Source organism: Colletes latitarsis, chromosome 2 (genome assembly GCF_051014445.1).
Source record: "Colletes latitarsis isolate SP2378_abdomen chromosome 2, iyColLati1, whole genome shotgun sequence".
Classification (NCBI taxonomy): Eukaryota; Metazoa; Arthropoda; class Insecta; order Hymenoptera; family Colletidae; genus Colletes; species Colletes latitarsis.
This window is the reverse complement of record NC_135135.1, coordinates 25,919,620-25,947,097: the sequence shown is the minus strand read 5'-3', so window position 1 is coordinate 25,947,097 and position 27,478 is coordinate 25,919,620. Positions and strand designations below refer to the sequence as shown.

General features: G+C 35.5%; 3 protein-coding genes and 1 long non-coding RNA gene across 5 annotated transcripts in view; 1 reads left to right on the top strand and 3 right to left on the bottom strand.

Annotated features, from left to right (window-relative positions):
- The window catches only part of LOC143351883 (uncharacterized), a 30,285-nt gene extending 11,498 nt beyond the window's left edge, over nt 1–18,787 (bottom strand). Inside the window, exons 1-2 of the long non-coding RNA XR_013081820.1 lie at nt 18,704–18,787; nt 18,337–18,587 (exon numbers count right to left, since the gene is read on the bottom strand). This is a non-coding gene — a long non-coding RNA (uncharacterized LOC143351883). The remainder of the gene's footprint in view (nt 1–18,336; nt 18,588–18,703) is intronic.
- Nucleotides 18,788–18,912: 125 nt separating this feature from the next.
- Nucleotides 18,913–22,467, top strand: LOC143351874 (leucine-rich PPR motif-containing protein, mitochondrial-like). Its single transcript, XM_076783920.1, has 4 exons — nt 18,913–19,025; nt 19,107–21,839; nt 21,924–22,077; nt 22,150–22,467. Exons 2-4 carry the CDS (start codon nt 19,173–19,175, stop codon nt 22,284–22,286), a joined length of 2,958 nt encoding a protein of 985 aa, XP_076640035.1. The 5' UTR covers nt 18,913–19,025; nt 19,107–19,172; the 3' UTR covers nt 22,287–22,467.
- On the bottom strand, nt 22,338–24,650 carry LOC143351876 (intraflagellar transport protein 74 homolog). The gene is made up of 2 exons (XM_076783922.1): nt 23,962–24,650; nt 22,338–23,853 (listed from the first exon to the last, which is right to left on the bottom strand). Exons 1-2 carry the CDS (start codon nt 24,354–24,356, stop codon nt 22,338–22,340), a joined length of 1,911 nt encoding a protein of 636 aa, XP_076640037.1. The 5' UTR covers nt 24,357–24,650.
- Nucleotides 24,651–24,767: 117 nt separating this feature from the next.
- Nucleotides 24,768–26,491, bottom strand: Veli (L27 and PDZ_signaling domain-containing protein veli). Of its 2 annotated transcripts, none has more exons than XM_076783925.1 (6): nt 26,402–26,491; nt 26,267–26,305; nt 26,049–26,090; nt 25,574–25,686; nt 25,265–25,510; nt 24,768–25,192 (listed from the first exon to the last, which is right to left on the bottom strand). In XM_076783925.1, exons 2-6 carry the CDS (start codon nt 26,301–26,303, stop codon nt 25,031–25,033), a joined length of 600 nt encoding a protein of 199 aa, XP_076640040.1. In that variant the 5' UTR covers nt 26,304–26,305; nt 26,402–26,491; the 3' UTR covers nt 24,768–25,030. The 2 variants fall into 2 exon arrangements, with proteins under 2 accessions (XP_076640040.1, XP_076640041.1); XM_076783926.1 differs by having other exon boundaries at nt 26,267–26,325; nt 26,402–26,483.
- Between the last annotated feature and the right edge of the window lie 987 nt (nt 26,492–27,478).

Sequence of the window (27,478 nt, the reverse complement as noted above, 5' to 3'; positions counted from 1 at the left end):
AAATCGCAAAAATATTCGAAAAGTTGGTCCCTGACCTCACAAAATGAGAAAAACCCCATAAAAGTGGTTCAATTTTCAAACGGCCATAACTCCTACAATAGTGAACGTATTTCAATGAAACGTTTTTCTGAAGTAAGGCTCATGGGTACCTACAAAAAAGTTTTAGACAACTTTTCTGTAGGGCGTCAAATAAAATTACTAAAAATGAAAAAGGAATTTTTAAGAAAAATCGAAAGGGTGCCTAAATTTTTCGACAAAAAAAAAAATTTTTCGAATCGTTCTAAAAAAATTATTTTCAGTTGCAGTGTTCAATTACAATAATTTTTGGTGAACAGACATACCCCCGAAATCCTACGCACTTTCGAGAAAAAAATTAAGTACGGTCGGAACTTTAAACGTTAATAACTTCTTAACGAAGCCTCCATCAACAAATTGGTATTCCTGATTTTCATCTTATTTTGGCCTCTAGAATCCCTCAATAACATTTTTCCCAGAGGTGACCGAACACCCTGTATATTTTTAAAGCGCAAAGATCTCCCCGATCTGTTGTTAACGCGTTAAGAATCTGCTAATACACCATCCGTGAAGAAACGAAACCCCAGCGAGCCGAATTAGTTCCACACTCGTTCGTCAAGCTTTCAATCATTAAACGCGTATGGTTTCGAGAAACGTTTCATTAAGAAGCAGCGACGGGACGCGAACGCAAACAAAGCGAAATACTAGGAACGTTGTCGGAAGGGCTGAGGAGAAACCCTCGAGAAAATCGCTGGTCGATTCGTAGGTTTTAAATGTTTTTACTTGACCAGACACGGCCGTTTGTCGAGGCTTCGAAAAACAATCGATGAGCAAATGTGCACTCTTCCCACGATACGCGACAGAAAAAGGGGATGATGGTACGCGATTCACGGTTTAACAGGAGGGGGTGTAACCTTCCTTGTACAGGTGGGACAAATGGACGAGTTTATGGTTTTCGCTGTGCAGCTATGGGAACTTGCTTCCCCCGCGAAAATGAATCATACGTGGAACTTTCATTGTTCCAAACAATTTCGCATTTTTAACGACAATCCAAGGCTCGACTCGTATGCCACTTATTGGTATAGTCCGGGCCACGATATAGCGAGGTTGTAAACTCGAGTAGGTGTCAAAGTTTACACGTTTCAGCTCCCGAAACATGTGAATTGACAGAAATACGAGCAACTAAGGACCTTAGACCATAGTCAGGGCCGTACGAAACATTTTTAGAGGTATCGTAACAGGTAAAGATCTTACTCAAGTCTTTAATATCTTAATTCACCTGCTTATAATATATGCATGTAGAATATGCATTTAGAAAGACATTCAAAAAGGCACCCTCAAGCAAGATGTCATGCAAGACCCTAAGTGTCGCAGTAGTAGTCGGTCCCAACCCCCAAGAGTTTAATTTACGACCTCGCTAAAGGACACTGCATACTTGATAAAAATTATGTCAAATATCAACCTCGATACTCCATTCGATTCTGTCACAAATTCAACGTATTTGGAATCACGATTCCATCAAAAGTGAAATAAACAAAGAAACGTACAAAATAACAAATAATATATCAGGTTTCGTAGGACGTGTTCTTCGTTGGTTTGAGGAAAATATGATGAGTCTGGCGAGAAACGGGGACGTTTAGTTTAGGCGTAAGTACAGAGTGAACCGAATTCATGATCGATCGACGCTCAATTGCTCAACAGCGGAAAGAGAGGAGGGAGAGAGTGACCGAGAGGAGTATCGGTGACGAATATTGTTCGCAGCATTCGTGCGGGTTCGAGAGCACAAGACAGGGACACCGTAAAAAAGTGGCTAGATAGGCAGGAGGCGACCAGGAAGGAAGTGTCGTGGCCGCTCTTCCGGGCAGCTGCTCTGGATATCGGTATATAGGCACTATGGTAAAGTAATCCACTATAGGACACCATATAAGTGCCATTACTACCGGGGACACGAAGGGCTTCATTTAATACCTCGTGGTTCATAATTAGGATCTAGATAAATATTATATTTACTCGTTTTTTCTTTCAACCCCCCTAACCACTTGTCGTTGTTCTCCCTCTTTTATTTATTTGTTCGTTTTCCTTGTTCTCTGTCGCGTCGAACGCACGATAAAAACGATCGCGTTCAATAACGAACGGTCTTGTGAAAATGTTCCGAATTTCGTTTATAGACAATTTATATACAGAACGTTTATACATATACAAATACGTAAGAAATATGCAAACGATTGAGATTATACAGGACTTTGAGAAAGGAAAATTTGACGAACATAATTGCTACACTTTCTTATTGTTCGTGTTAATTGTTTTCCAACATACCAAACTACCATTACTCTTGCTGTAGTTGTGTTTTTCTGCGCCCAACGAGTCCCTCCCCCTCGATCTTTAACGTAATTACTCGTGACTCGGTCTTTCTGGAGTTAATATTTGTATGGACGTCGATAACCCCGGCGGCTGGCGTGACTTTAAACGTCGCTCGTAGCAAAAGAAATAAAGTTATTACGCGCGAATAAAATATTTGTAAAATGTGTAATATCACTGTTCGTGTTCGCGATTATAACTGGGTTCGATAGTTTGTCATACTTTTCACGGTAGAAGTACATCGGAAGTACGTTTAATGTTCCGTCGCGAAGCCATCATCGCGAAATAATTTTTCTATGAATTTGTAAATCTGCTAAATCGTTAATATTTCTTTTCTTATCGTACAATATACCTACTGGGACTGCTCAATGAGTAAATATTTAGGCACCGAGCTGGCACGATAAGGTGACGAACAGATGCGAATAGGCAACTTAGATTATCGCGTTGAAACAGGAAATCGATGTTTACTTTGAAAGGGTTGATTAGCAGGCCTTTGTCAACCAAACATTTTTTTATTCGATTCGACGGGTAGATATCTATCTTTATATACCAAGATATAGATACGATTGCAATTCGGATGCAAATCATTGTGCAAATAATTTTGTTGTTATTGTTATTAACTGTGCAATGACTGTTCGAAATCAAGCTCGATTTGTACCGCGCCTCCGAAGACACTGCAAACGAGAATTGTTAATCGACACGAAATTGCAATTACGCGAATATGCTAGACGTCGGCTCCTACCGTTATTATCACGAAGGAGAAGTAAAAACTGGTACGAGTTAATTTTATTTAGAGCGGCTACATTGCTCTGAGAGCAAACGTTCCATCTACAAGGGAAAGACCGTGAAGAATGTCGGTAGGTTAATATCTCATAATTGTTTCGCAAGGAACAAAAGTGTCAAACGTGTCGGGAAACGGCTGGTTATTAGCATTAAATTAATTCGGGGCAAGTATTAAAAATTACTCTGCTCCTTCCCCTTTACCAGTCGTCTTTTTTCCCTTCGTACTGTCTCGTTTCATAAATTCTTAAAGTATTTCCCGAAGAATATTACTAATAACTCGCGAAACAGTAGATGCAATCTCACGTCCGGCGCTAGTTCACATTTTATCCTTAACTTAATTTCTAACTAGATAAGTGCCGGGCATCCCGGCCTAATTGCAATTAAAATTCCAACCAAAATGAACTTTTAATCGCGTGTTATTAATACATCGGGGCAGGGAAGACTCGCTATCAACCGTCTTCCTCCCATCTTCGAAAATGCGGTACTGCAACGATTTAGGCTCGAGCACTCTTATTTTGTGCAAAAACCAGCCCCAAAATTAAACAACGTCGATAAACGCGTCTCGTCTTGCGACAAGAATTTTTCAACGCTGCAAGATGATATGGCCAATCGCGTTCCTTTGGTTACACAGTCGCTGCTCGAACGAAACTATTGAAATTTTCAGTTATTCTTTTACTTTCCACGTAAATAGAACATTTGCAATTCGACAAATTGCAATCTGTGTAGAATCCAATGTCTGTACTCCTCGTTTGTATCATAAGTAAAAGAAAACAAAGATGTGTTCTTATACATATACTCTTATAAAGCAGATTGTTTTCGAAATTTGTTATCAATATTTTCACGCCACGGAAGTTCTACTTTTGTGTTTCGTTTATCGGTGCCGTTTTAATTACTCGTCCGAGAGATTTTCAATTTTGGGTTACCGTTAGATTAATGCAGAACCAAGTCTACGCTAGTTCTCACGAAGCAATCATCGTGGAGAGCCTTCGTGCTAGACAACAGTATACGTGCAAGTATACATAATAAGATCTCTATCGAGTGGCGGTCACGCCGGTAATTTTCATCTGAGACTCGTTTAATTGCGCAGCTCTGCGTCGCCGTGAGGGAGCTGCATTAAGAACTAATCTACTGGATTGCCACCGGAGATAATGTTTCAACTAGTGTAACTATCGGAAAGGTAATCGTTTACGTGCACGACGTTTTAGAAACCGACCACACATCCAATAAACAACAAATTTCTGAGCGCGAAACCCGACGAATTTCTCCCGATATTCGGTAAAATTATCCCTATCTGTTACGAATAAACGTTATTTAAACTTCTTCTCGCTACGAAGCTGTCGCTTCTTCGATGCTCGAGCTACGTCCAAACGTCGAGCAATTACCTAATTGCAATGCAAGACGTAAAAATGCAGGGGTACTCGAATTACGTGCAGACTAATCGAAACGAGCAATTGTCAACAGGATATTTGCAGCGTTTGGAAATACGACATTAGGACGTCAGAGAATCCCTAGAAAGCTGTCAGTCACGCGTCGCGTATATAAAAGACGAAGAGGGTGGACGAGTACTTCTGTCCTTGCACCCTTCGTTCGCATAACTGCGCGGAACAACGAACTCCGACGGGGCTAAGAGATCGTTGATCATCCGAAATCTAATGCGTACACAAGCCTTTCCGTGTCAAATCGCAGAATAGTAATTGCAATAGATAATTTCTATAAACTAGTACTCGAAAAGGTTATTGCATAATTTAAAATACAAGTTTTTGTCATCGAGCGTTGATATTTTCTTTACGAGGAATCGCGATCTGAACGGTTCGCGAAAAACAGCATCGAGCCAGGAATCTCGTGACGTATTTATACGAATTTCGTCTAAGGCTCCGGCGAGCGTTGCATTATCACGAGCAATTAACGATAACTTCACGCCAAGTATAAAGCACCGTAAAACTGTCGCTCTCGGGTTAGCCGAGCATGCAATCAACGAAGGCATAAAACTGTTGTAAAGTTCTACAAGGTTCGAGTAAAATTTTTCTGAAGAGATTCGAGGCTACGATTAGCGAAAATTAAACGAGAACCGACGCTGAAGACTTTCCGCTTTCGATCAAATTACGATCGCCCTACCCAGGACCGATCGAACGCTCTAACGACGTTGTTCTGCAAAAAGTATATTAAAAATATTCTGTCTTTAATTTAAATCGAGGGAGACGATTAAATATTTCTTCAACCCAGGAAAATGGCATTATTTATTATTGTTGGAATGTACGTAAATATTATAGTCTCGATCTATGCGCCATCTGTGAATAGAAATGTGTGAAAAAGAGGGGGAGTGAAAAAGATGGCCATGATGGATAGACTATGCATAGCGATAATGATAGTATTATAATTAAGTGTGTTTATTTCTTACAATATATGCATATTCTATCCATCATGACCATCTTTTTCATTCCCCCTCTTTTTCACACATTTCTATTCACAGATGGCGCATAGATCGAGACTATAATATTTACATACATTCCAACAATAATAAATAATGCCATTTTCCTGGGTTGAAGAAATATTTAATCGTCTCCCTCGATATTAGTTTCAAAAAAAGTGACAAGTATTATTTATCAACCACATCCCTAAGTATCCCAACAATTATTATCGAATATTTCTATTTTACTGTAATTCGAACAGAGGGTGTCTCTAGATACGAAAAACCATCGTGGTAGCGAACGTCTATAAAATCTAACTTCTATAAAATATTCGATTGTTTGTTGTTATTTGAATGAAATTGGTCCAAACCGGTAGCGTGCAAAGCCGAGCGAGTTCGTGATCGCTACAGAGAACTTTGGAAGTACGCATCGATCTTCTTGGAGAAGGTAAAGGCGGGGTTGTAGTTACGATAAGAAAAAGGAAAATGATCCGTAACCATCCGCGGAACCGCGCTGCAACGACCCTATCGGAAACTGCAATTTTCTGGCAATCATTTACCCGCGACACGATGTAACATTTACTGTACGGATATGAGCACGTCTCGTGCATGCGTCACATGCATGCTGGCTAGATCGTAGATTAACTCTGTACTATGTAGGACGGTGATCCGAGATACGTTTTTCATCGTGCACGAAAGGTTGTTTACAAAAAAAAAAGTGCATTTTAGAAGCGTTTCGCGGCTCTGTGGTACAAGAGACACCGTGTACGAGGATCGTTGTACGAAAATTGATTGATAACTACGTCGTGCGAGTAATGGGGATACAAACAAATCTTGATCCATATTTGGCTACCTCTTTGGTCTAAAAACGCGGTAAAAAGTCATTTTTTTTTAAATTGTTCCTATAAGGAAATATTTACTAACACATGGAAGACAATCTTCGTCAACTATGGAGCTTCTGGTAGTCGCTATTTGAATCGATGTTTATAAATCGTTTCACGCGATCGAGTACAGTTAATTGCGTTAGATCGATGCAATAAACGAAATTGATTCGAACGGATAAGATGGTGAACGCACACACACGACTGTATACCAGCTCTCCGTTCAGTGATGTATCGTCGAGCGATCGATTCTCGCATCTGACGTTTAAATTTCCGTTGCTCGGTAACCGGATGTGCAATCCACGCCGAGACAAAACGCTTGGAATACGCGGAAGATGAACTCCAGTACAATCCGGTACCATGGTTGCGTCTTTCGATGTTCAGTTACGTTTAATCCATATATTTGACGAGTAAGGCATTCTTACAAAGTCTGAACTAGTGGACTTTATCATTCTGCTATTTTCTATGATCTATAAAGGGTGTTGGCCTAGGAAAAATTGTAATGGGGGATTCTAGAGGCCAAAATAAGACGAACATCAAGAATACCAATTTGTCGATGGAGACTTCGTTAAAAAGTTATTAACAATAAAATTCAAAAATTTCAAATCATTCTGGAAAAATTATTTTCAGTTGCGGGGGTCAATTACAATAATTTTTGGTGAATAGACCTACCCCCGAAATCCTACCCACTTTCGAGAAAAAAATTAGAGAAGGTGTGAAATTTTTCGGCGAAAACAAAAATTTTCAAATCGTTTTGGAAAAATTATTTTCGGTTGTGGGGGTCAATTACAAACATTTTTGGTCATTACACATATCCTCGAAATCCTACGCACTTTCGAGAAAAAAATTCCTTACTGAAAATCTAATGTGAAGCCAGAAATTCTTTCCTGAAATTTCATGCATATCTTTAAAACGCCATAACTTCTGAACGGATTGGACGATTTTAATATTTCAAAAAGCAATCAATGCGTATTTTAGTAAAGAATATGTAGAAATTGTAAAAATATTGAAAAAGTTGCTCCTTGATCCGGTAAAATGCAAAAAACCCCATAAAAGTGGTTCAATTTTCAAACGGCCATAACTCCTACAATATTGAACGTATCTCATTGAAATTTTTTTTTGAAGTAGAGCTCACGGATACCTACAAAAAAGTACTAAACAACTTTTCCATACAGCGTCAACCAAATTTATTAAAAATCAAAAACGAATTTTTAAGAAAAATCGATAGGGGGTTGGTGCTTCAATTTTTCGACGAAAAAAAAATTTCAAATCGTTCTGAAAAAATTATTTTCGGTTGCAGAAGCCAATTACAATCATTTTTAGTGAATAGACCTACCCCCGAAATCCTACCCACGTTCTAGAAAAAAATTCAGTACTGGCGGAACTTTTTAACGAAGCCTCAATCAACAAATTGATATTCTTGATTTTCGTCTTATTTTGGGCTCTAAAATCCCCCATTAAAATTTTTCCCAGGGGTGGCCGAACACCCTGTATAATTCGCATACTATGTTGCAAATGTTAGCCCTAAGATCGATGTGCTCTTTCATTTTTAATCGTTATATTTGCCCTGGTTTCAGTACGCGGGAGCAAAATTTCACGGTCCAAGAATAAATCGACGTTTAATTATTTTCTGTTGCCCGTTCGGTTTGGACAGTAATTTTGTACCTCGAATCCGTTGACGTAGGATTTCCGTGGCGGTATCAATAATTATTTCCCACGAACAGGTGGTGCTCAGGGGGAAAAAAGCACAGACGTCCACTCGGTACCGAAGTGGCCTTTTTGTTTAACGAGTGGCTCTATCGTATCGCAACCGCTATTGTTGGGCATTGCTTCGGAACCCATGGAAATTACAAAGGTGCTTCACGATCGCGTAAATTGCCACGATCTCGAGCTCGTATTGTCACCTATCCCGGGCGTGGCTTAATTTTTTGTCAATATTACAACAAAGTACGAACTCGCAACGAATAGCCTCTCAGAATGCTCTCTTTTGTTAAAATATAAGAATCGCGACAGGATGGTGCAGCGGTTCTCGAGGAGGTACTCTATCGTAAAACTTTCGATAATTTTGTTTTTTTAATCGAAACACCTCGCGCACATTCATCGACGTTCATGAAATACGTACACACCTTTTACCGTCAACCATTTTACACATTTGAAACGAACGATGAAGGGTTCTCCGAGTCTCTCACGCTATAATTTGAACCAAATTTCGAGAAAAACTAGCGTGTCAACGAACGTGTTAATTTTCACAATTGGCGCAGTTGTTCTAATACTAAAGAATCAACCGAACGATTACGACAGTTTCGCGTAACAGTTGCGAAATAGGGGTAGTTGTATGGAAATTCATAGGGTGCGAATATGTTGCTGGTCTGTTCAGACTGGTGAGTTGTTAGAGTAGTGGCTGCAACAGGTGAGCCCTTTTCAAGACTCACCGATCCCTTTCATACCTCCTTCGTTCGCATAATGATGCTCTATCGTGTCTCGCGAGAAAGATGTCATCGAATGCAATCTATACTGCTCGCTAGATTTACGGAACACAGTCTCAGCTTCCATATTGCAAAGTTACAAAACCATAAACATTATTTCCTAGCAATTTACGTTCGAAGAGCAAGTCATCGATCAGCATATCGCGGACGAAGCACTAAGCATAATTAGAGTTTGATTAAATAGGAAGTATACAAAATGGAGGCGTTCGATCGATTTTGTGAGTTATCGTGGGCCCACTTTTGGAGATAAATGGCGACCAAAAACGATGGAAATTTTGTATAATTCGAGTCTTTGCATATCTTCGAAGCATTCCTACCGGCTGCGGGGCATTGCATGCCCTCTTGTAACCTAATCTTGAAACGAATAGTCACGATACAGTTCAATTAGCTAAGTATGCCTGCGGCGGGACATTATTACACCGCATTTTGCTACCCACCGAGTAATATTTCCGTTTCCCTCCCTCTCTTCTAACCCTAGAGCAAATAGCCGACCCGAAAGGGTGCCGGTCGCATACAAAATTTCCAGTCACGCTAGGAAATGGAATAAACGTTATTGATGCGACTGCTTTCGATACAAGTATATCTAGGGGTGAGGAGGTAGCATTCCCTGCCTCCTTCTTGCGATTCAATAAAAAGTTTATTGAATCTTTCATTGAAAACGACGCCATTTATCGTTCATTCAGAGGTTGAAAACAGCCTTCGAAACAAACAACTATACTTCTCGTTCACGATAAAAATTCTGTTGGAACTGATATACAGAGTGTTAGCCAACCCTGGGAACAATTTTAATGGGAGATACTAGAGGCCAAAATAAGACGAAAATCAAGAATAACAATTTGTCGATGAAGGCTTCCTTAAGAAGTTATAAACGCTTGAAGTTCCGTTCGTACTGAATTTTTTTCTCGAAAATACGCAGGATTTCGGGGGTATGTCTATTCACCAAAAATGATTGTAATTGACCCTTGTAATCAAAAATAATTTTTCCAGAACGATTTGAAATTTTTTATTTTCGCCGAAAAATTTGTCCACTTACTGAATTTTTTTCTCGAAAGTGGGTAGGAATTCGGGGGTATGTCTAATCACCAAAAATGATTGCAATTGACCCCTGCAACTAAAAATAATTTTTCCAGAACGATTTGAAATTTTTTTTTTTCGTCGAAAAATTTCACACCTTCTCGAATTTTTTTCTCGAAAGTGGATAGGAATTCGGGGGTATGACTAATCACCAAAAATGATTGTAATTGACCCTTGCAACTGAAAATAATTTTTCCAGAACGATTTGAAATTTTTTTTTTTCGTCGAAAAATTTCACACCTTCTCGAATTTTTTTCTCGAAAGTGGGTAGGAATTCGGGGGTATGTCTATTCACCAAAAATGATTGTAATCGACCCTTGTAATCAAAAATAATTTTTCCAGAACGATTTGAAATTTTTTTTTTTCGTCGAAAAATTTCACACCTCGAATTTTTTTCTCGAAAGTGGATAGGATTTCGGGGATATGTGTAATGACCAAAAATGATTGTAGTTGAGCCACGCATCCGAAAATAATTTTTTCAGAATGATTTGAAATGTTTTAATTTTTACAAAAACTTTGGGCACCTACCCCCTGTCGATTTTTCTTAAAAATTCGTTTTTCATTTTTAATAAATTTGTTAGATGTTCTACGGAAATTTTGTTTAGTACTTTTTTATAGGTACTCAAGAGCTCTACTTCAGAAAAAAGTTTCATTGAAATATGTATATTCACTATTGTAGGAGTTATGGCTGTTTGAAGATTGGACCATTTTTATGAGGTTTTATAGAAAGAAAGTATAGAAAGAAATCTTACAGAATCTTTATAAACAGTGTTTTTAAAGAACAGATATTTTAAAATCCGTTGTAATAAGAGTTCCATGGAAACAAGTTATTCCAGGATAGTTTATTAGAAAAGTGTTAGTTTAGAAGAACAGATATGAAAATCATTATTAATATAATTACTGATGTATGTTGAGCACAATGAAAATTGAAAATTTTTGGAATGTTTTATAGTTGTGACACCGTAGTGTATTTTTGCAAGAATTTTCAAGACAATATGGACGGTTTAGAAATTAAAAAATGACTTGCACATAAATGGCCGTCACTGTATATATTTCTCATGGTTAAAATGCGTATGAAAACCGGGAAAATTCCCACCGTGACGTGCACCATCGGCGAACGTTTAAGCAGTCCCACCGAAAATTATAGACCCCTCGCAGCGAAACGGGGTTTATAACCATAAGTAATATAATTTTTCTGCGTTTATGATATTTCTGTATATCGAAACGACGTCATATGGTCCGACTATACGAAACGTTGCCAGTATTCTCATTCCTCTGCTGATATTCTCACACGCAATCACTATTTACATTTACTGACTCACGAAATCGATCAAACACTTCGCTTCGCTATACTCTTTGTTCGATCGAACGCTAATTGTCGATTGCAAATCTTTGGGAACGTATTTAAATTCCTACATTAATAAAAAAAAAATACGAAACGTGTCGGAAATTGGACTGGAGAGCGTGAACGTTAAACGGATAGTTTGTTTTGTAGAATAAATTAGGAAAGTGTAATTATCTATTTCCATGTCAACTTGCGTGAGTAAATATGGATGACGTTATCCGGGAACAGTGACGAAAAATAGAAGCTTTCATTCGCTCGTTTCGTATTGGTTTCGGTTAGCTTTGCATTTTTTGTTGTTTTTTTTTATTTTTACTGGAAAAACGTTTTCAACGAAAACCACAACACACTGTCGGGAGGGGGAGGAGGCAGCGACGATTTTATCCGGACGAAAGACTGACGATAGTTGTAATTAAATTATAATTATCGCGAGCCTATACTTTGCACGAGATTAGAAACACATTTTCTTTTTAAATTCTATAGAGTGTTCGACCACCCCTGGGAAAAATTTTAACGAGAGATTCTAGAGGCCAAAATAAGCCGAAAATCAAGAATACCAATTTGTTGATGGAGGCTTCGTTAAAAAGTTATTAACAATTAAATTCAAAAATTTCAAATCGTCCTGGAAAAATTATTTTCGGTTGCAGGGGCCAATTACAATCATTTTTGGTGAATAGACATACCCTCGAAATCCTACCCACTTTCGAGAAAAAAATTCGAAAAGGTGTGAAATTTTTCGACGGAAAAAAAAAATTTCAAATCGTTTTGGAAAAATTATTTTTAGTTGCAGGGGTCAATTGCAAGCATTTTTGGTCATTACACATACCCCCGAAATCCTGCGCATTTTCGAGAAAAAAATTCAGTACGTGTGAAACTTTAAACGTTAACAACTTTTAACGGAACCTTAGTCAAGAAATTGATATTCTTGATTTTCGTCTTATTTTGGCCTCTAGAATCCCCCATTAAAATTTTTCCCAGGGGTGGCCGAACACCCTGTATAGTTTTGATTCCAGCATTCGATGGAGCTTTTAATTTCTCGGTGAACCGTAGCTTCCATGGAAATTCCAGAACAGTCCTCGCGAAAAAGAGATAGTCAAGGTCGCGATAATAGTTATCAGAAACGTCCATGGAACGAATAGGGGACGGACACTTGGCAACGCGAGTCTTAAAAATATCGCAAATCGACCGTGAATACCAATGTCGCGCCCGCATTGTTAGACCTTGTCACGGTTTTGTATTGCTAATTCGAATGTTCCTCGGCAAATAACAATGCAGAGACGAGTCACAGGTACCAGAATCGCGGAACGAGAACTCACGATAAAACGAAATATTTCAATAATTATCTACGTAAGAGGCAATTGACACTATACCGCCTGTTTCGACCAACAATTTTGTAACGTGCTATTTACCAGTTATTCGAGATGATCATCTACGGTGGCACAGCCTGTATAATACAAAATAGTTTAAGGTAGCCTAAGTCGGTATTTCGCAATCGAATATAATGGGCGACCAAAGGAGGGTTCGAGAATGAGGTATGCGCGGTATGTGCCGCGATTCTACCAGGAAGGGTGTGAAACACTTTCCTATGACACACACACATACAAGCACACTACAAACTGTGATAAATTTATACGACGAGACATTTAGATCTCCTATTCTAAACAGCCTACTTTACTATTTTGTACCAACGAAAAATGTGTACGTATCCTCGAAAGGTAAACAATAAACTGAACAAATTCAGAAAGAATATGTCTACTTTGCTGGAAGCACACTACAAACTGTGATAAATTTATACGAGACATTTGGACCTCCTTTTCTAAATAGTCTACAAATTTACTATTTTGTACCAAAGAAAAATGTGTACTTATTCTCGAAAGGTAAACAACAAACCGAAAAAATTCATAAAGAATTTGTCTACTACAAACTGATAAATTTATACGACGAGACATTTGGACATCCTTTTCTAAACAGCCTACTTTACTATTCTGTACCAAAGAAAAATGTGTAAGTATCCTCGAAAGGTAAACAACAACCTGAAAAAATTCATAAAGAATTTGTCTACTTTGCTGGAAGACCCCCTCAAATTGGAACCACTCGTAATAGTAGGTATTCGAACAACTTTTGGATCGAGACTTACCCTTAAAATGTAGTTGTATCGCGGACTAGAAATAAGAATGTCTATTAAAAGATGTCTCGGACCGCCGAAGGGTTGAGCATTTGAACCGCGGATAATGCAGAAGCGACGACACGTGGTTCCCCGAAAGGATACCAGATCTAGGCGCGCGCAGAAAGGAACCCCCGGAGTCCCGAGAGAATCAACCCCCCCGCTCCTCTCGTTGAATCTCTTACGCCGCGACGGAGGCACAATAACGTTACGGTCGGTGATGGCGTAACAGGGTGGACGGGAGTGCGCACGCGCCGGGAAGGGAGGAAATCTTGGAAATTGGCCGAATGGTGGGGCGTAGCTCGCGAATCCCAGAACGGAACGGCGTCTGGAAGCGATTCTATAGGGCGTGACGAGCTGCGGGGAGGGGAAAGGAACGGTGGGGAATACAAAGCGAAGCTTTGAAAAAAACGGAACCACGGAAGTGGGGCACGCGACAATTTGGGGTTCTCGTCGCAGCTGAAGCCCAAGTGCACGTGGTGGGGGTAGAGTAGGGGAGAGTGGGGGATATATGCAGTTGGAGCGCAGCGGCGGAGTTTGAGGTAGTCTGGAAGCAGGCGAGCGACTGTGCGCTTGCGTGGCCCTCGGAGAACGGTTTTTCCATTTTCATTCTCCTCCTCATTTTCCTTTTCTCCTTTTTTTTCCCTTCTTCGACCCGTTCCTCTACGTTTTACTTTCCTCTCCCTGCGTCTTTTCCTTCCTGGCTCGAGCGAGGCTCGATCCAATCTCCGAGGGTCCACGACCTTCTGCCCTGCTTTCCCGATTCGAACACGTTCGAATTGAAATCACCGAGAGAGGCCGATCGTCGAACCGGGACCGGACCGTTCTCGTACCAGCTCTGAACCGAAACCGGAAACGGAGTCGAGGGGACACCGAAGATGGATCCATCGAACGTCGAAAATGCCAAGACGCAACCCTGTCGCTATCGACGTGAGTACAATAGACCAAATCAGTACGCGGTAAACGGTACACGTTCGATCGTTCGTCGACGAATCGCGGTTGAGATCTTGCTCGGTGGGGATCGTCGAGTCGTCGAGATCGGGAAAGTGCGAGAAATAGTAACATTCTATTCTCCGTCGTCCTCGGGCTTCGAGGGCTTGTATAAAGAAGATTGTACATACGCAATACGTACGTTTAACTTGTACAAAGGGAAGACAAAGTGGCGAAGAGAGAGAAAGAGAGAGAGAGATAGAGACGTAGAGTACTGATGCTAAAAGTACAATGCTACTCAAGTCACTAGCTCGGGGAATGAGAATTTCCTTCGAAGTTTCGTACTAGTCAGCGTTACAAAATTGACGAAAGAAGAGAAGCCCAAGTAACATTATCGTTCGAGACTCAAAAGAATTATTCCACCGAAGACACCCAAAGAATAATCTACCAAATGCAGAAAATCGGTCGTCGATGGAACCACGACTGTGCAGAAATTGTTCGCCGAAACTTACAACCTTGACCCTGACACTGTCTCGGTATGCTAATTAATTCAAGTCCGCAGCTCGTTTAGCATCTATTTCGAAATTTAAGTACGAAAAGTAAATCAGAATTTCAATGGAGATTTCAACTCTGAGTCGACTGTTTATTAATACAAATGTAGATATACGATTAGGATAGGTGATTCTAGCTTTAGTTATGCTCGGAGCTGGGTAAAATTTACAGAGAAAATATTTTAAATAATACATTCGTTACGATTCAAATAAAATAATATCTCGAATAAGAAACAATATTTTCTTATTTCTATCGCACAAAAATAATGAAAAGTAGTCCATATCATCGATTTTGTTTTTATTAAATTTAAGTATAAATAGCATTTTACCCAACTTCGATTACATTTGTTAATAATATTTTCACTAATCGTAGATTTATTCTTGTTTAAGTCTTTAGGAAGTAGCATACGTATAAAAAAATATTACTGTAGAAAAGTTTTCAATCACGCTTTTACTATAATTTACTGTTACTAAAAATGCAGCTGGAATTATTCTAAAAAAAGTGATGAGAATTTTCTGTTCAGTTTGAGAATCAAAACACGAAATCTAGTCGAAATAAAAAAAAATGTAAAGAATTTAGTCAAACTAAAGAAATAACAATCTAGTCAAAATCAAAAATTAGTAAACAAAAAGTATAATCTAGTCATAAAATATAATATTCTAGTTTCGCATCTAGTCACGTACATTTAACATAGACGAATACGGATTTAATTTAATTTCGCTTTACGCTAAGTTCAAGCAATAATGTATATATCTTCACAACGTTTCTTTGTGTTTCTAGTCTGTTTTAATAATTAGTTACTTTCAATTAATTGGTAAATACACTAATTGTATCAATTGATATTCACCAACTAATATGCAGGCCACAAGTAAATGCAATTTCGATTTTTATTTCAAAGTATCGTATATGATTGTGTATCGCTCGTTTAAATACTTGCGCACATCGTTAGAATAAAATTATCCGTGGATACGATGCCATAGAAAAATTAGTTAAGTTAAAAAAGTATAACATTCATTTATCTGTAACCAGGGTTGGGGAAATTTTATTCTCAAATGACGAATAAAAACTGTTAAGATTCACTCGTAAACTAGGTTTTGAATATTGGTTTCAAATATTCGTTAATAGATTCTAATTTATTAGTTTAAGAATCAATCTAACATTTATATTCGTTATCGATGAATAAAATTTAGCCAACTCTATCTGCAGAGTTCGAAGAATCGCTGTACCTTAGTCATAAAACGACCGCCAGATGTCGCTAGATTCTAGTCGTTCGTTAGCTTCTTTATCGATAGGATGAGTCTAGTCACTTAACTGGTAAGATGTAAACATAATGTTTTTCCTTTATTTTGGGAAACGTGCCAGTATTTTATTTTAATATTACTATCGTATAGAACGTTACAAAATTAATAACTTTCATATAAAAAAAAAACTTAAAAAAAATATCAATTTTCTATAATTATAATCCATCATTAAAATCATTGAGATACAAATAAAAATTGGCTAGTTACGTCGATTGTTTTAATTTACACTTACACGATCCGATAATTAAATAGTTACTCGAATTTGTTCAAATATTCATCTATACGGGAGAATTGTCCGCATTGGCAGCTTACTTACGTAGAATTAAGTTATTGTAAATTGAATTATGATTTTAACGAACCACGTACAAAACTGCCATTAATTTGTAAACTAAAAAAAAAGACATTACGAGTTGGATTAAACGGCCAATAAATAAATACAAAAAAATGTAGCGTTTAAGAATTGCGAAGTAATTATTAGCGGGCTGTGTTTAGTAATTAGAAATATTGTATTAACTGAATTTAAATCGTTTAATCGTCAGAGGTAAAATCAAATTTAATTCAACATTTATCGACGGAGTTTCGCGAGCGCCACCTGACGTATCTCGATTAAATCTAGTCTTAGCAGGTATTCCAACTCGATCTCAAACTAATTTTATTTATTTCAAGGAGATTTAATGATTAATGTATTCCTTGTGCACGTGCAACGATTACCAAATAATAACAAATTCTAGTCACGAATATGGACAAATAAGATACGAGTATAATCGATCTATGAGAATGTATTATTAAGAGTGGCCTCTAGTCAACGAAATCACGGACATCAACTCGAACGGTTTAACCCAAGTGTATAATTTACGAGGCAAAAGATAACACAGACTAATTAAACGAAAACATATACATTTCAAATATTTCATTGATCGACAAAGAAACGTACTGTGTTTAATAAACATTTTGGTATCGTAATATTTGCTGAAAATTAACTCCTGAATTTCACTTGGCGAACTTAGTAGGGTACTCGATCTCAGTCCATGATCAATAAATCTAGTCTATGATATTCTACGGCAGTTTATACTGTACAACTTCACGAAAATCCGAGAAAATGTACATAAATATTAGGTTTAGCGATTGTAAGTTATTTGCAAAATCTACTGTATCGAATTGAGTATAAGATATAGTACGTTTATGTAAATATATTTTAAAGACAATACGATGTGTATCGAAACAAATAATTTTTCATAAGGTTTGCGTGTGAAATATCTATTAGAATGAATTTAACGTGTAATCGTTTAATCCATAAGGTTATCGTACTTATTATCATACTTTTATATATATTTATGCTATAATGTATATTGTGTGTGCGTGATCGTGTCTCATTTACTTATTTATTTATTACATATTTATCAATTTATATTACTATAAATCATGTTTTCCTTACATTTTTTACATATTTAACTCTGATACATTTTTATCAAATTTGCATGTCGCGCGTGTGTGTGTATGTGTGCATATTTTTTATATCGAATATATTTATTTTCTCACTATAATCTGAATTATACCTGGTGGTTTCGTTCATAAATGTACTTTATGTAGTTAATCGGATACGTTGCATATTCAGAATTCATAAATATTAACAATCATGTATTTCTCAACCCCAAATAATTGAACGTTCTAAAAACGATACAAAATTTTAAACCTAATACAGAAACCTGTAATGAGTTAGATGTCGATGCGATGTTAAATATCTGCTTAAAAGAAAAAGAAGAAATATTTTTCCCCGAATGCACCAAAATTGTAAAAATAAAATTATAAACAGCAAAACCACAATTTGCGTTGCGTTACTATCCTTTTCATGAAATGCGCTATTCTAGAAATTTTTTAGATCTTAAATCTCGTTAATGGTATTTTCTTTTTTTTTTTTCTTGAAAATGTATGATTTTAAAGGAAATACAGACGAAACATACTCATGCTAATATTTATGTACTAGGCTTCCTGTCAATGTTTCGAAATACTTTGATCTATTGGTTTATTGTTTACATTACTTACGAGCGTTGCTTCAGTTCCTCGCAAAATTTGCTTTCGTCTTATAACGTAGCGTGCCCGGCCTCGACAAGTTTCGACAAGTTCATTTTCTGTTGAAGCGTTTTCCCGAAATTACCGCCCTTCTCGGAACTACGACCATCGCTCGTCTCTTATTACCGAAAGTACAAGGTCAGTATCACGAAATAAAGACGTTCTCAACGACTATGAATATTCATGTTTGTACAGTAACATATTACACACAATAGAAAATAGGTCTGCCGATAGAAAATGCGTGTCAAAGATTTTCATCGTTGCAAGCATATATTTATGTATCTCGAAATATTTTCGAAATAGTCTTTAAACGCAGAGTACGCTATAAAACTATACTTACAAGGCTGGTGCAATTTATCAAAGGCAAACTTCCATTGAATTGTCTAGTTCATCGTGTACATTGTCGACGCTGTGGTATTTATTCCGTTAGACACGTAAGTACCATAGAGAGATGACTTGGTGGCAAGACACACTGATTGGCTGTAACGTTAATAGCGACACATGCCTCACACGCACTGTCGTTATTGGCTGAGTCGATCGCAACTACAATTCCATCGCGTGATTGAGAATGCGACGAAATGTGTTGGGACGGAGTACGGAGTAGTTTAGATTAGAAATATAATTTCTCGATTATATCATCATGAAAACAATGTATATTTCACGTAAGAACATACAAATTAGTAATGAATAATAGTTTCTTTCGTTCCATACAATTTTGTTTATATCGTATATATAAATTATAGGTTTATAACCTGTGTGTATTTTACTTCGTTCAATAAAGGATATGTTAATAATTAAAAATTAATGAAATGATTCTAATTCGAAAATGCAACGAACTAATGAAAACAATGAGATTGTATAAGACATTTCATTCAAACTTTTCAACATTATCCATTCAAAATGATTCGTATTTGTTCTGTGGTTCTGTGGCAAAATCAAATTCCAATAAATTCGGCATACAAAACACAACGAATTTTAACGATAACATTAATAATAACGATAGCAACAGTTTTCAATATAATATCATGCGATTACACCAGGACGTTAAACAACAATACGTAAAGTTAAAAGATATGAAAGAAATCATCGAGGATATAGAAAATAATAATCGCGATTTGTCGTCTAGTGAAAGCATAATGTTACTTAAGTGCTGTGGAAATTTGATGTACGATACATCCTTGAAATGGCGGCAAACATTAACAAATTGTGTTTGGAATCACATAAACAAAAAAAACCACGAATTGACGATAGAACATTATCATGCTTTGTTAAACACGTACATTGATAATTCCAGTGCTATTAATTCAGACGAATTTTTAAAAAATATGATTGTTAAACCACAGTACGATACTTATTGTCTTTTATTCAACTTGACATCAAAGTTGGGTGATATTGCATCAACCGAGGCTCTTATCTCAAACATACATAATGAAAACTTCCCTTTGAGCGAAGATGCTTACAATGCATTAATATACGTGTATGCTATAAACGGAGAGGTACTAAAAGCTAAACATGTTATAAATACTATGATGGCAGAAAATATTATACCATCAGCTAAAAGCTATGAACAATTAATGTATGCTTTTGCAAAAACTGATGATATAGAGTCATTAACAGAAACTTTAAAAACTACTACGATGTCCATGTCGTATCTTATGGAACTTGTTAAGTTTCTTAGTTTATCAGGAAAAGGAATGCATATACCAAAAATTTTGAAATACATGCACCCATTACGGAAATCTGAAAAAGATGTTTTGGCTGTTATTGTACAACTTGTAAATGCTGGACACTTTTCAGACGCATATAGAATTATTACTGAAATTCCTATACAAGATACGTTTGAAAATACAAGAAAAACATTTGCATTTTGTTTTGTAAAAGAAATGATTGAATCAAATGGGGATCAACAAGCTTTGCTAAAATTTATAAACGATTTTGAAATAAAGTATCATATTTTGGAAATTTGGGAAAAGGCAGCTCAATTTGCCTTAAATGCAAATAATAAAACATTAACACTCACAATATTCACGGAAATGAAGAAGAGGGGCATGGTTATTCAGTGCCAATATTATTGGCCTTTACTCTCGAAAATATGTCGAGATAAAGACTACGATGATATATACTTAATTATTAGACACATGTCATCCTTAGATGTTAAAATAGATTCTGAAACATTTATTTCTTTTGTGTTTCCATATATCAATACTAGTGATCCTGTTCGTACAGTTCAAAAAATATACGAACATGGGGTACCACTTATTCGCACAATAGCACCTTTTATGAAATTTTTATTTAGTGTGAATAGGGTGAAAGAAAGTTTGCATGTGTGTCGTATTTATAATAAAAAAGTCGATTGCCAAGACATGTTAGATTCTTTGATTTTGCATTATAATCTAACAAAGGATATTCATAGTGCCATATATCTTTTATTTGACTTATCCAGTAATGGTCATGGTTTTACTGGAAAATTCTTACGAAAATTAGTAAATCAGTGTGAGTTTCAATCATCTGATGTAAACAATATTTTGAAATTTTTGAGTAGTATGAAATTACATGGTGCAGTTTTGGCTGCTGATGAGAGAGACTACATAGAACAGACAATTTTTCGTCTAAATTTATCCAAAAGTTTAGAATATCAAATTTCGTCTCTGTTTAATGATATAACCACAAATAAAAATTCGTCTATTCGTCCCCCGTACATGAATGAAGATCAATTAAAGTCACGTTACTATAGTCTCAAAAATACTGGAAAGTATGATATACATATAATTCGAAAATTATTCCAAGTCTCTTGCTATGCAAACAATGTAGTTCTTGTGAATGAACTTCTAAAAGACATAAAATTACATAATATTACATTTTCACCTGGAATGGAAGTGGTTTTATTCAATTTTTATACAAAAAACGAAATGATCGACAAAGCCAGTTTTAAATTACATACGATTCAATCTCTATTTCCAGACTTCAAAATTGATAATTTTAAAATATTACAGTATGTTCAATTATTAATCAAGCAGAATAGAATAAAAGAAGCTTTTAGTGTAATAGAACACACAAACGTTAATCAAAAATCAAATGTGATTAGATTTTGTTGCCAATTAATTAATTTATTAGCAGAAAATAATGAGAGTTATGTTCAAAAGATGCTAGATCTACTAGTTCAAAAAGGTTATTGCGAGTATAACAGTACTATACTTAGTTGTTTAGTAAGAATTCCTTGCAAAAAGGGTGATATTAAGTCGGCTGTAGATGTATTCAAAGAATGTGCCGTGAAATATAAAATTACACCGGCAAAGCATTTAATATTATCAACATTAATAAAGGAAGCTCCACCATTATCTCCAAAAAACACACTCTTACTGGATGAAGTTTATGATTTTATGGTAAAAGTGAATGGAGAAAAAAGAACAGCTGCAATTCTTACAATAGTGTTAATACAAAACAATAAAATAGAAGAATTAAAAATTTTCCTCAAAGTATTACATTATTATTCATATTTACTATGTACATGAAATTATATATTACATATATATCTTATAATTGAAATATTTACTTTTCAGAAGCAGAATATATGTAATACACTTTTAGTGACTTACTTAAAATATTTATCAGACGATGATATTCTAGCAATTTCATGGAAAATGTTGGAAATATATAAAGAAATACTGAAAATAGATTTAAACCCCATATGTAATTTAATTCTGGCCATATATAGTGAGTAATCGAGTTTTTAATTTATAATAAATGCTCATATAAAAATTTGTATTTTCTATTTTGTATGTGTAGGGCATCGAGGCAAATTGAAAGATGCTGAGGAGTTGAGGGAAAAAATGTACAAGAAAGGTGTGATACCTTCTAAAATTTTTGAAAATACCTTCAATGCACTACTGAAAAGTCATAAATTAACGGTAACGAATTCATGAATCACACCTAGTATAATAATATTGATTAAGAACTACAAAAAATGATTTTACTTAATAAATTATTTTCAAATTTTCTTTTAATATAATATTATAATTAGTTACTGAACTAAAAGTGTTTTCTTTCACTGGGCCATAGTTGCCACGTTCTTTTAGCTGAACAATAAAATTTCTAATTTTTTCATGTTCTTCCATTAACTTTTCTACTGTACTCTCTAATATATTAATTTCAGCATATATTTCATTACGTTGTAAATGTTGTTTTATTTCATTATATTCGAGTAGAATTTCTTCGAGTTCTCGTTCATATTTTGATTGCTGTTCTTTTAGTTGATCACACTTTGATATTAATTGTTTTTCTTGTATTGTCAATTTAGTTTTTAGACTGTCTACGTCTTCTAAAACCATTAATTTGTTTTCTTTATTATTTATTTTTTCGTTAAGATCAGTAAATTCTACTTTAAGTTTCTGTTCTAATATCTTCATTTTACTTAAAATTTGCTGCAACTTTAAATTTTCTTTCCTTAATCCTTCTAAACTCTGATCCTTATTATATTCATTGTAAGAAGATACACTATTCAATATAACCATTTCATCGCCGCCTACAAAATCTACGTCGACATCCAAAATATTTGAAATATCTTTCAAATATTCAATTACTGTTGTCTCTAGTTCGTACAATTTTTTTGTTTCAACCTGTTTATTTTGCTCGAAAGAAGACATAAATTGTTCCATGATTTCTTCTCGCTTACGAAGTTCTTTATATTTAATTTGTTTTTCAGATTGGTTGTCCTCTATATCAGTTTCCAACTGTTCAAGTTCCTGTTCCGTTTCTTGAATTCGCTTCTTCTTCTCAGTTAATAATGCTTCTGCAGCTGCAATGTCTATATTGTGTTGCTTAATTTTGTGTAATAATTTTTCTTTTTCTTCTTCTGGCGAAATTCTGTGCTTCTCTTCCTGCTGTAGCTTTCCTCTTTTCTCTTCCATTTCTACAATTTTAAGATGTAACTTAACCGCTTCTTGTTTTAAAGGAGACAATGCTATTTCTTCCTCCAAAGACATTTGCTCTTTGTATAACTCATCCAATTCTTGCTGCATTTTATTTGCTTTTTCCTCTAAACTTGCTTTTTCTTTCAACAGCTTATCATATTTCTCTCTTGTATTCGAGTCCATGCTTTCAATTAGCCTCTCTGTTCTCTTCTTTTCGTTTTCTAATTGTTTTTCTATCTTACTTAAATGTTGTTCCAGTTCCTTCCTTTTTTCAAACATATTTTCAATCTGTAATAAACTTTGTTCGTTCTTTGTTGCCAATTCTTCAGTTTCCTGATCAATGATTTCCTTTCCAATGTCGGATGTCATTTTATCTACAACGATATTATAGTCTGCTAACTGCCCTTGCAAAGCTGTTAATTCTGTAGCTAAATCTTTAGCTCTCTTATCGTAATGTAGATAGGTGGCTTTTTCTTTATTTTGATATTCAATATCTTTTGTAATAATGGAAATTTCTTGATTCAATTCCCTTATTTTTAGTTGCATAATACCAATGTAATATCTCTTATCTTGAATTTGTCTATAAATAAAAGTCCAAAATTATAAAATGAAGAGGTCAGAAACTATTGGTACTATTGATTACTTATTACTATGGTGCTCTTGATTTTTTAGCTCAAAATGAATTTACCTTGTCATTGACAATCCTCTGCATGTCCCAGGTCTAACACCTGCTACTCCATGCTGAGTAATTGGCCTTTCCATAATGTTTATATTCATATGACCAGGCAATAAAAATCCTGTGTTTAAATGAGGAGAATTCCTCGATGATGTGGTCAATCGTGAACTGTCAGTTTGTATTGGGTTAAACAAAACTGATGTTGATGGTGGCCTTGCCAGAACATTTTGACCAGGTGTTGCAGGACGATTATTTCCAGAAGCGACGTACGATCCTCCCAATTCATTTTTTATTATTCTGTTAGGTCTTTCGAATTTATTTTGTGGTGTAGATATACCCGTGGACGGTCTCTTCTTTACACTCGATTTATCCGAAGCACTGTCGTGATCCCAATGCCATTGAGACATAATTATTTACAGACTTTTAACAAGTGTAATTCTTCAAATGCTATATCGGATAAATTATAAAATAGACCCAATGGATCTAACAGTCGATAAAAGTTCGTGTCATCATAAATGTGGTTGTCATTAGCAACCTGTTCGTCATAAACCTAACATTGCAGACGAGGACCGAGTTACGGAATAAACACAAGTGTAAGAAGTAATTAAAAGCATTAGTGTAGATCTTTTAATAATATCGTAATTTGCGATGTCACCACCCATAATATTACAATAAAAATATCTTCTAAACTAATGATTTTTTGCTATAAGCGGCTGTTTTTTTTTTTTTGTACGTGGGGAAATCCTCATGGACACCCCGAAGCCCCTAGATAAGGTTATAAATTACGTTGTAAATCAGATTACACAAATATTTGATAATCGAATAAAATTAAGGAACAGGTCACATTTTATTGTTCAACTTTGATTTTTTTTAAAGCTGTATAACATTTGTATGCAACATTATTTTAAAGACATAAACGACAACAATAGCTACAATAATAGTAAGATTTCATTAAACTTAAGTCGCACATGTTCTATAACTCCAAATAGATAAAATTTCGGGTTTATGAATAATGAAGATAAAATTAAGGCGTGTGTGGTTGGTCATTAGAAAATAAATAATACGTAATATATATTTAGATTTATTGCATGTGCTGACGCCTACTGCGTGCTGCTCTTTGCTTATCGAATCGCAATTCCATTTCTTCGAGGACACGCGGAGTATACCGCACAACTAGCTTCACAGAGTTTTGTGCTTGTTTCAGTAATTCCACTGCTTTTTCATGATTTTCTCCTTCAACGCACTAGCGAATAACATAAATTTAATGTTAGAAAGTAAATTCTAAAAAAATTTGGTTTATAAAAATAACACTAACCACTCCATTCACTGACAGAAGTTGATCGCCTCGTTTCAAACCACCATGTCGATCAGCAACGCCACCAGGAATAATTCGTGAAATGTAAATGGGCGAATTTTGTTCTTTACCACCCATCACATTAAAACCAAGGCCTTCTTCTGTTTTTGGTAATTCCACAACTCGCGGGTGTGCATGGCCTTCGCTTGCTGCAAAAGCAGCAACTGTAGCTTTTGCTGTGGCTGATGCACGCACATCTTGAGAACCCTGAAATTATTAATATTAGTATTGCATCAAATAAACTATAATGCGTCTGTGCAAGTACAATACCTGAATATCTACAGTCTCGTATACATGTTCATACACCTCGCGTACAGCACTGAGAAAATCACTTTGTAAAACTTTTTGTAAGGCAGCTAATTTTGTTGCAGGTACTTCACCTCCTAAAATAACAAAATGTCTAATCAATAAGCGTATATGTGTAACTAAACTTAATTCATTACTAGATGAAATTTATTACAGAATGGTGTTACATACAGTTACTTACTTTAATATTTGGACACTGCAATACTTTCAAGTTTATCACTTTGTTACTTAGATTATTAGAGTATTCATTCACTTGTTTTTCACTATGTTAATTTATTTATTACAAACAGAAATGTAAGTTGTTTTATAATTGCAATATTTCTCAACAAATATTAAACACCAATTCACCAATTCCAACACTTAATATACAGATAATAGTTAATATAATAGACTTGAATTTTAAAATGCAATCATCTATATAATACATCTAATTCATTACCTTTTTGTAGTTTATCCAGTAACTCTATGGACCGTTTAACATCTACAAATGAAAAGAATATCATATTTAATTTTTATCTCATTAGAATCTAAGTTACTAATTAATAAACACACAAAAAATGATATTATACAAAGTTAGTGTTTATTTTTTTTTTTTAAGTACCATTTTTACGGGGTGTATGAAGGCTTTTGTAACTGACTGTATATAATAATAGTTACCATTTGCTAAAGTGAGAGGTTCGCCCATCGCAAGCATGTCTGGAAACAAGTAAAAGTATCTTAAAAGATACTACATAGAATAGTTGCATTTTTGCAATGTTATAAAATATAATATAAATAACTTAGGCAACTTACGGGTCTACACTTTACTCTATCTGACTCTGACACAGTCGCAAACTGTCATAAAAATACAACAATTCGATCTATCGACCAACTACTTTGGACCAAGAATGTAAGATAGCTTGAAAGGTGTTCGAATTTTCTGTTTGAAATATCTTTAGTAATTTAACAGAACCAAAATAATTCCCTATACGGTGAGCCTGTTATAATTGCATTAATGAATAAAGAAGTTTTATTTTTTTTGCAGTTGTAATTTCTATCTGAGGCATTTTCGAGCATAAATATCAACAATATTATTTGAAATTCGAGGTTTAATCTTTCCGTTGGAAAAACGTCGAAAATCAAAGGCATAGGACTTTCACCCATCTACCGCCTAGCTCGTGATGTCGCTGCTACTGCGCAGTACGTCATTCGCAACGTGAAAATTGGCGCGATCAGACGTGTTTGTAAGACGGTCGTCTCACAGATAATAAGGTACGTACATTTTATCTATTAACATCTAATTGCTTTTCATTTAATTATTATTACTCTCTGCCATTGTCTAACGGTACTTTCGTTTAATATTAATACATTTCTATTACGAATTGAATCGAAATCGCGAAGAAAGTTGAATCGGTTTCGTGCATTTTTGCCAACATCTAACCGAGGTTGATCATCGTTATATTCCTCTAAATATAATTATATACAGTTTCGTACAACATATTTCAAGTTCGATCGATGTTTAATTGTTACATAGGTACATTTATATTAAGATATATAATCAAAATTTGTATTTTATTTCTGTTACAGTTTCGGAAGTTGAGGGCGCCACCAGTCATTGATGCCATGACACTTAACAGTCGAATCGAACGAATCATTCGAAACGGATTTGGTAAAACCGAAGATTGGTAAAATCTAATTTATCATAGTAAATAGCATATTTATACTTGTTTATATATGTTTGTTTCTTTTATTGAATTTTTACAGTTCGTAAGTATGATGTGTGATTGTGTAACAATTCAGTATTAAGATTAAATAAGAAAATATGTAATGCACATTTTTTCCATTTCCTTTTATAACGGTCACGTGGGTGGGAGGTACTAATGGCGTCGG

What these genes read in the sequence shown, in the direction of transcription:
- LOC143351874 (XM_076783920.1), top strand. Translation starts at nt 19,173, where the DNA reads ATGATTCTAATTCGAAAATGCAACGAACTAATGAAAACAATGAGATTG. An exon ending in AATTAAAAATTTTCCTCAAA is followed by an intron (nt 21,840 to 21,923) that starts GTATTACATTAT and finishes TTTACTTTTCAG; the next exon opens with AAGCAGAATATATGTAATAC. An exon ending in TTTAATTCTGGCCATATATA is followed by an intron (nt 22,078 to 22,149) that starts GTGAGTAATCGA and finishes TTGTATGTGTAG; the next exon opens with GGCATCGAGGCAAATTGAAA.
- LOC143351876 (XM_076783922.1), bottom strand. Translation starts at nt 24,356, where the DNA reads ATGTCTCAATGGCATTGGGATCACGACAGTGCTTCGGATAAATCGAGT. An exon ending in AGAGGATTGTCAATGACAAG is followed by an intron (nt 23,854 to 23,961) that starts GTAAATTCATTT and finishes TTTTATTTATAG; the next exon opens with ACAAATTCAAGATAAGAGAT.
- Veli (XM_076783925.1), bottom strand. Translation starts at nt 26,303, where the DNA reads ATGCTTGCGATGGGCGAACCTCTCACTTTAGCAAATG. An exon ending in ACTGGATAAACTACAAAAAG is followed by an intron (nt 25,687 to 26,048) that starts GTAATGAATTAG and finishes TTGTTATTTTAG; the next exon opens with GAGGTGAAGTACCTGCAACA. An exon ending in ACGAGACTGTAGATATTCAG is followed by an intron (nt 25,511 to 25,573) that starts GTATTGTACTTG and finishes TAATAATTTCAG; the next exon opens with GGTTCTCAAGATGTGCGTGC.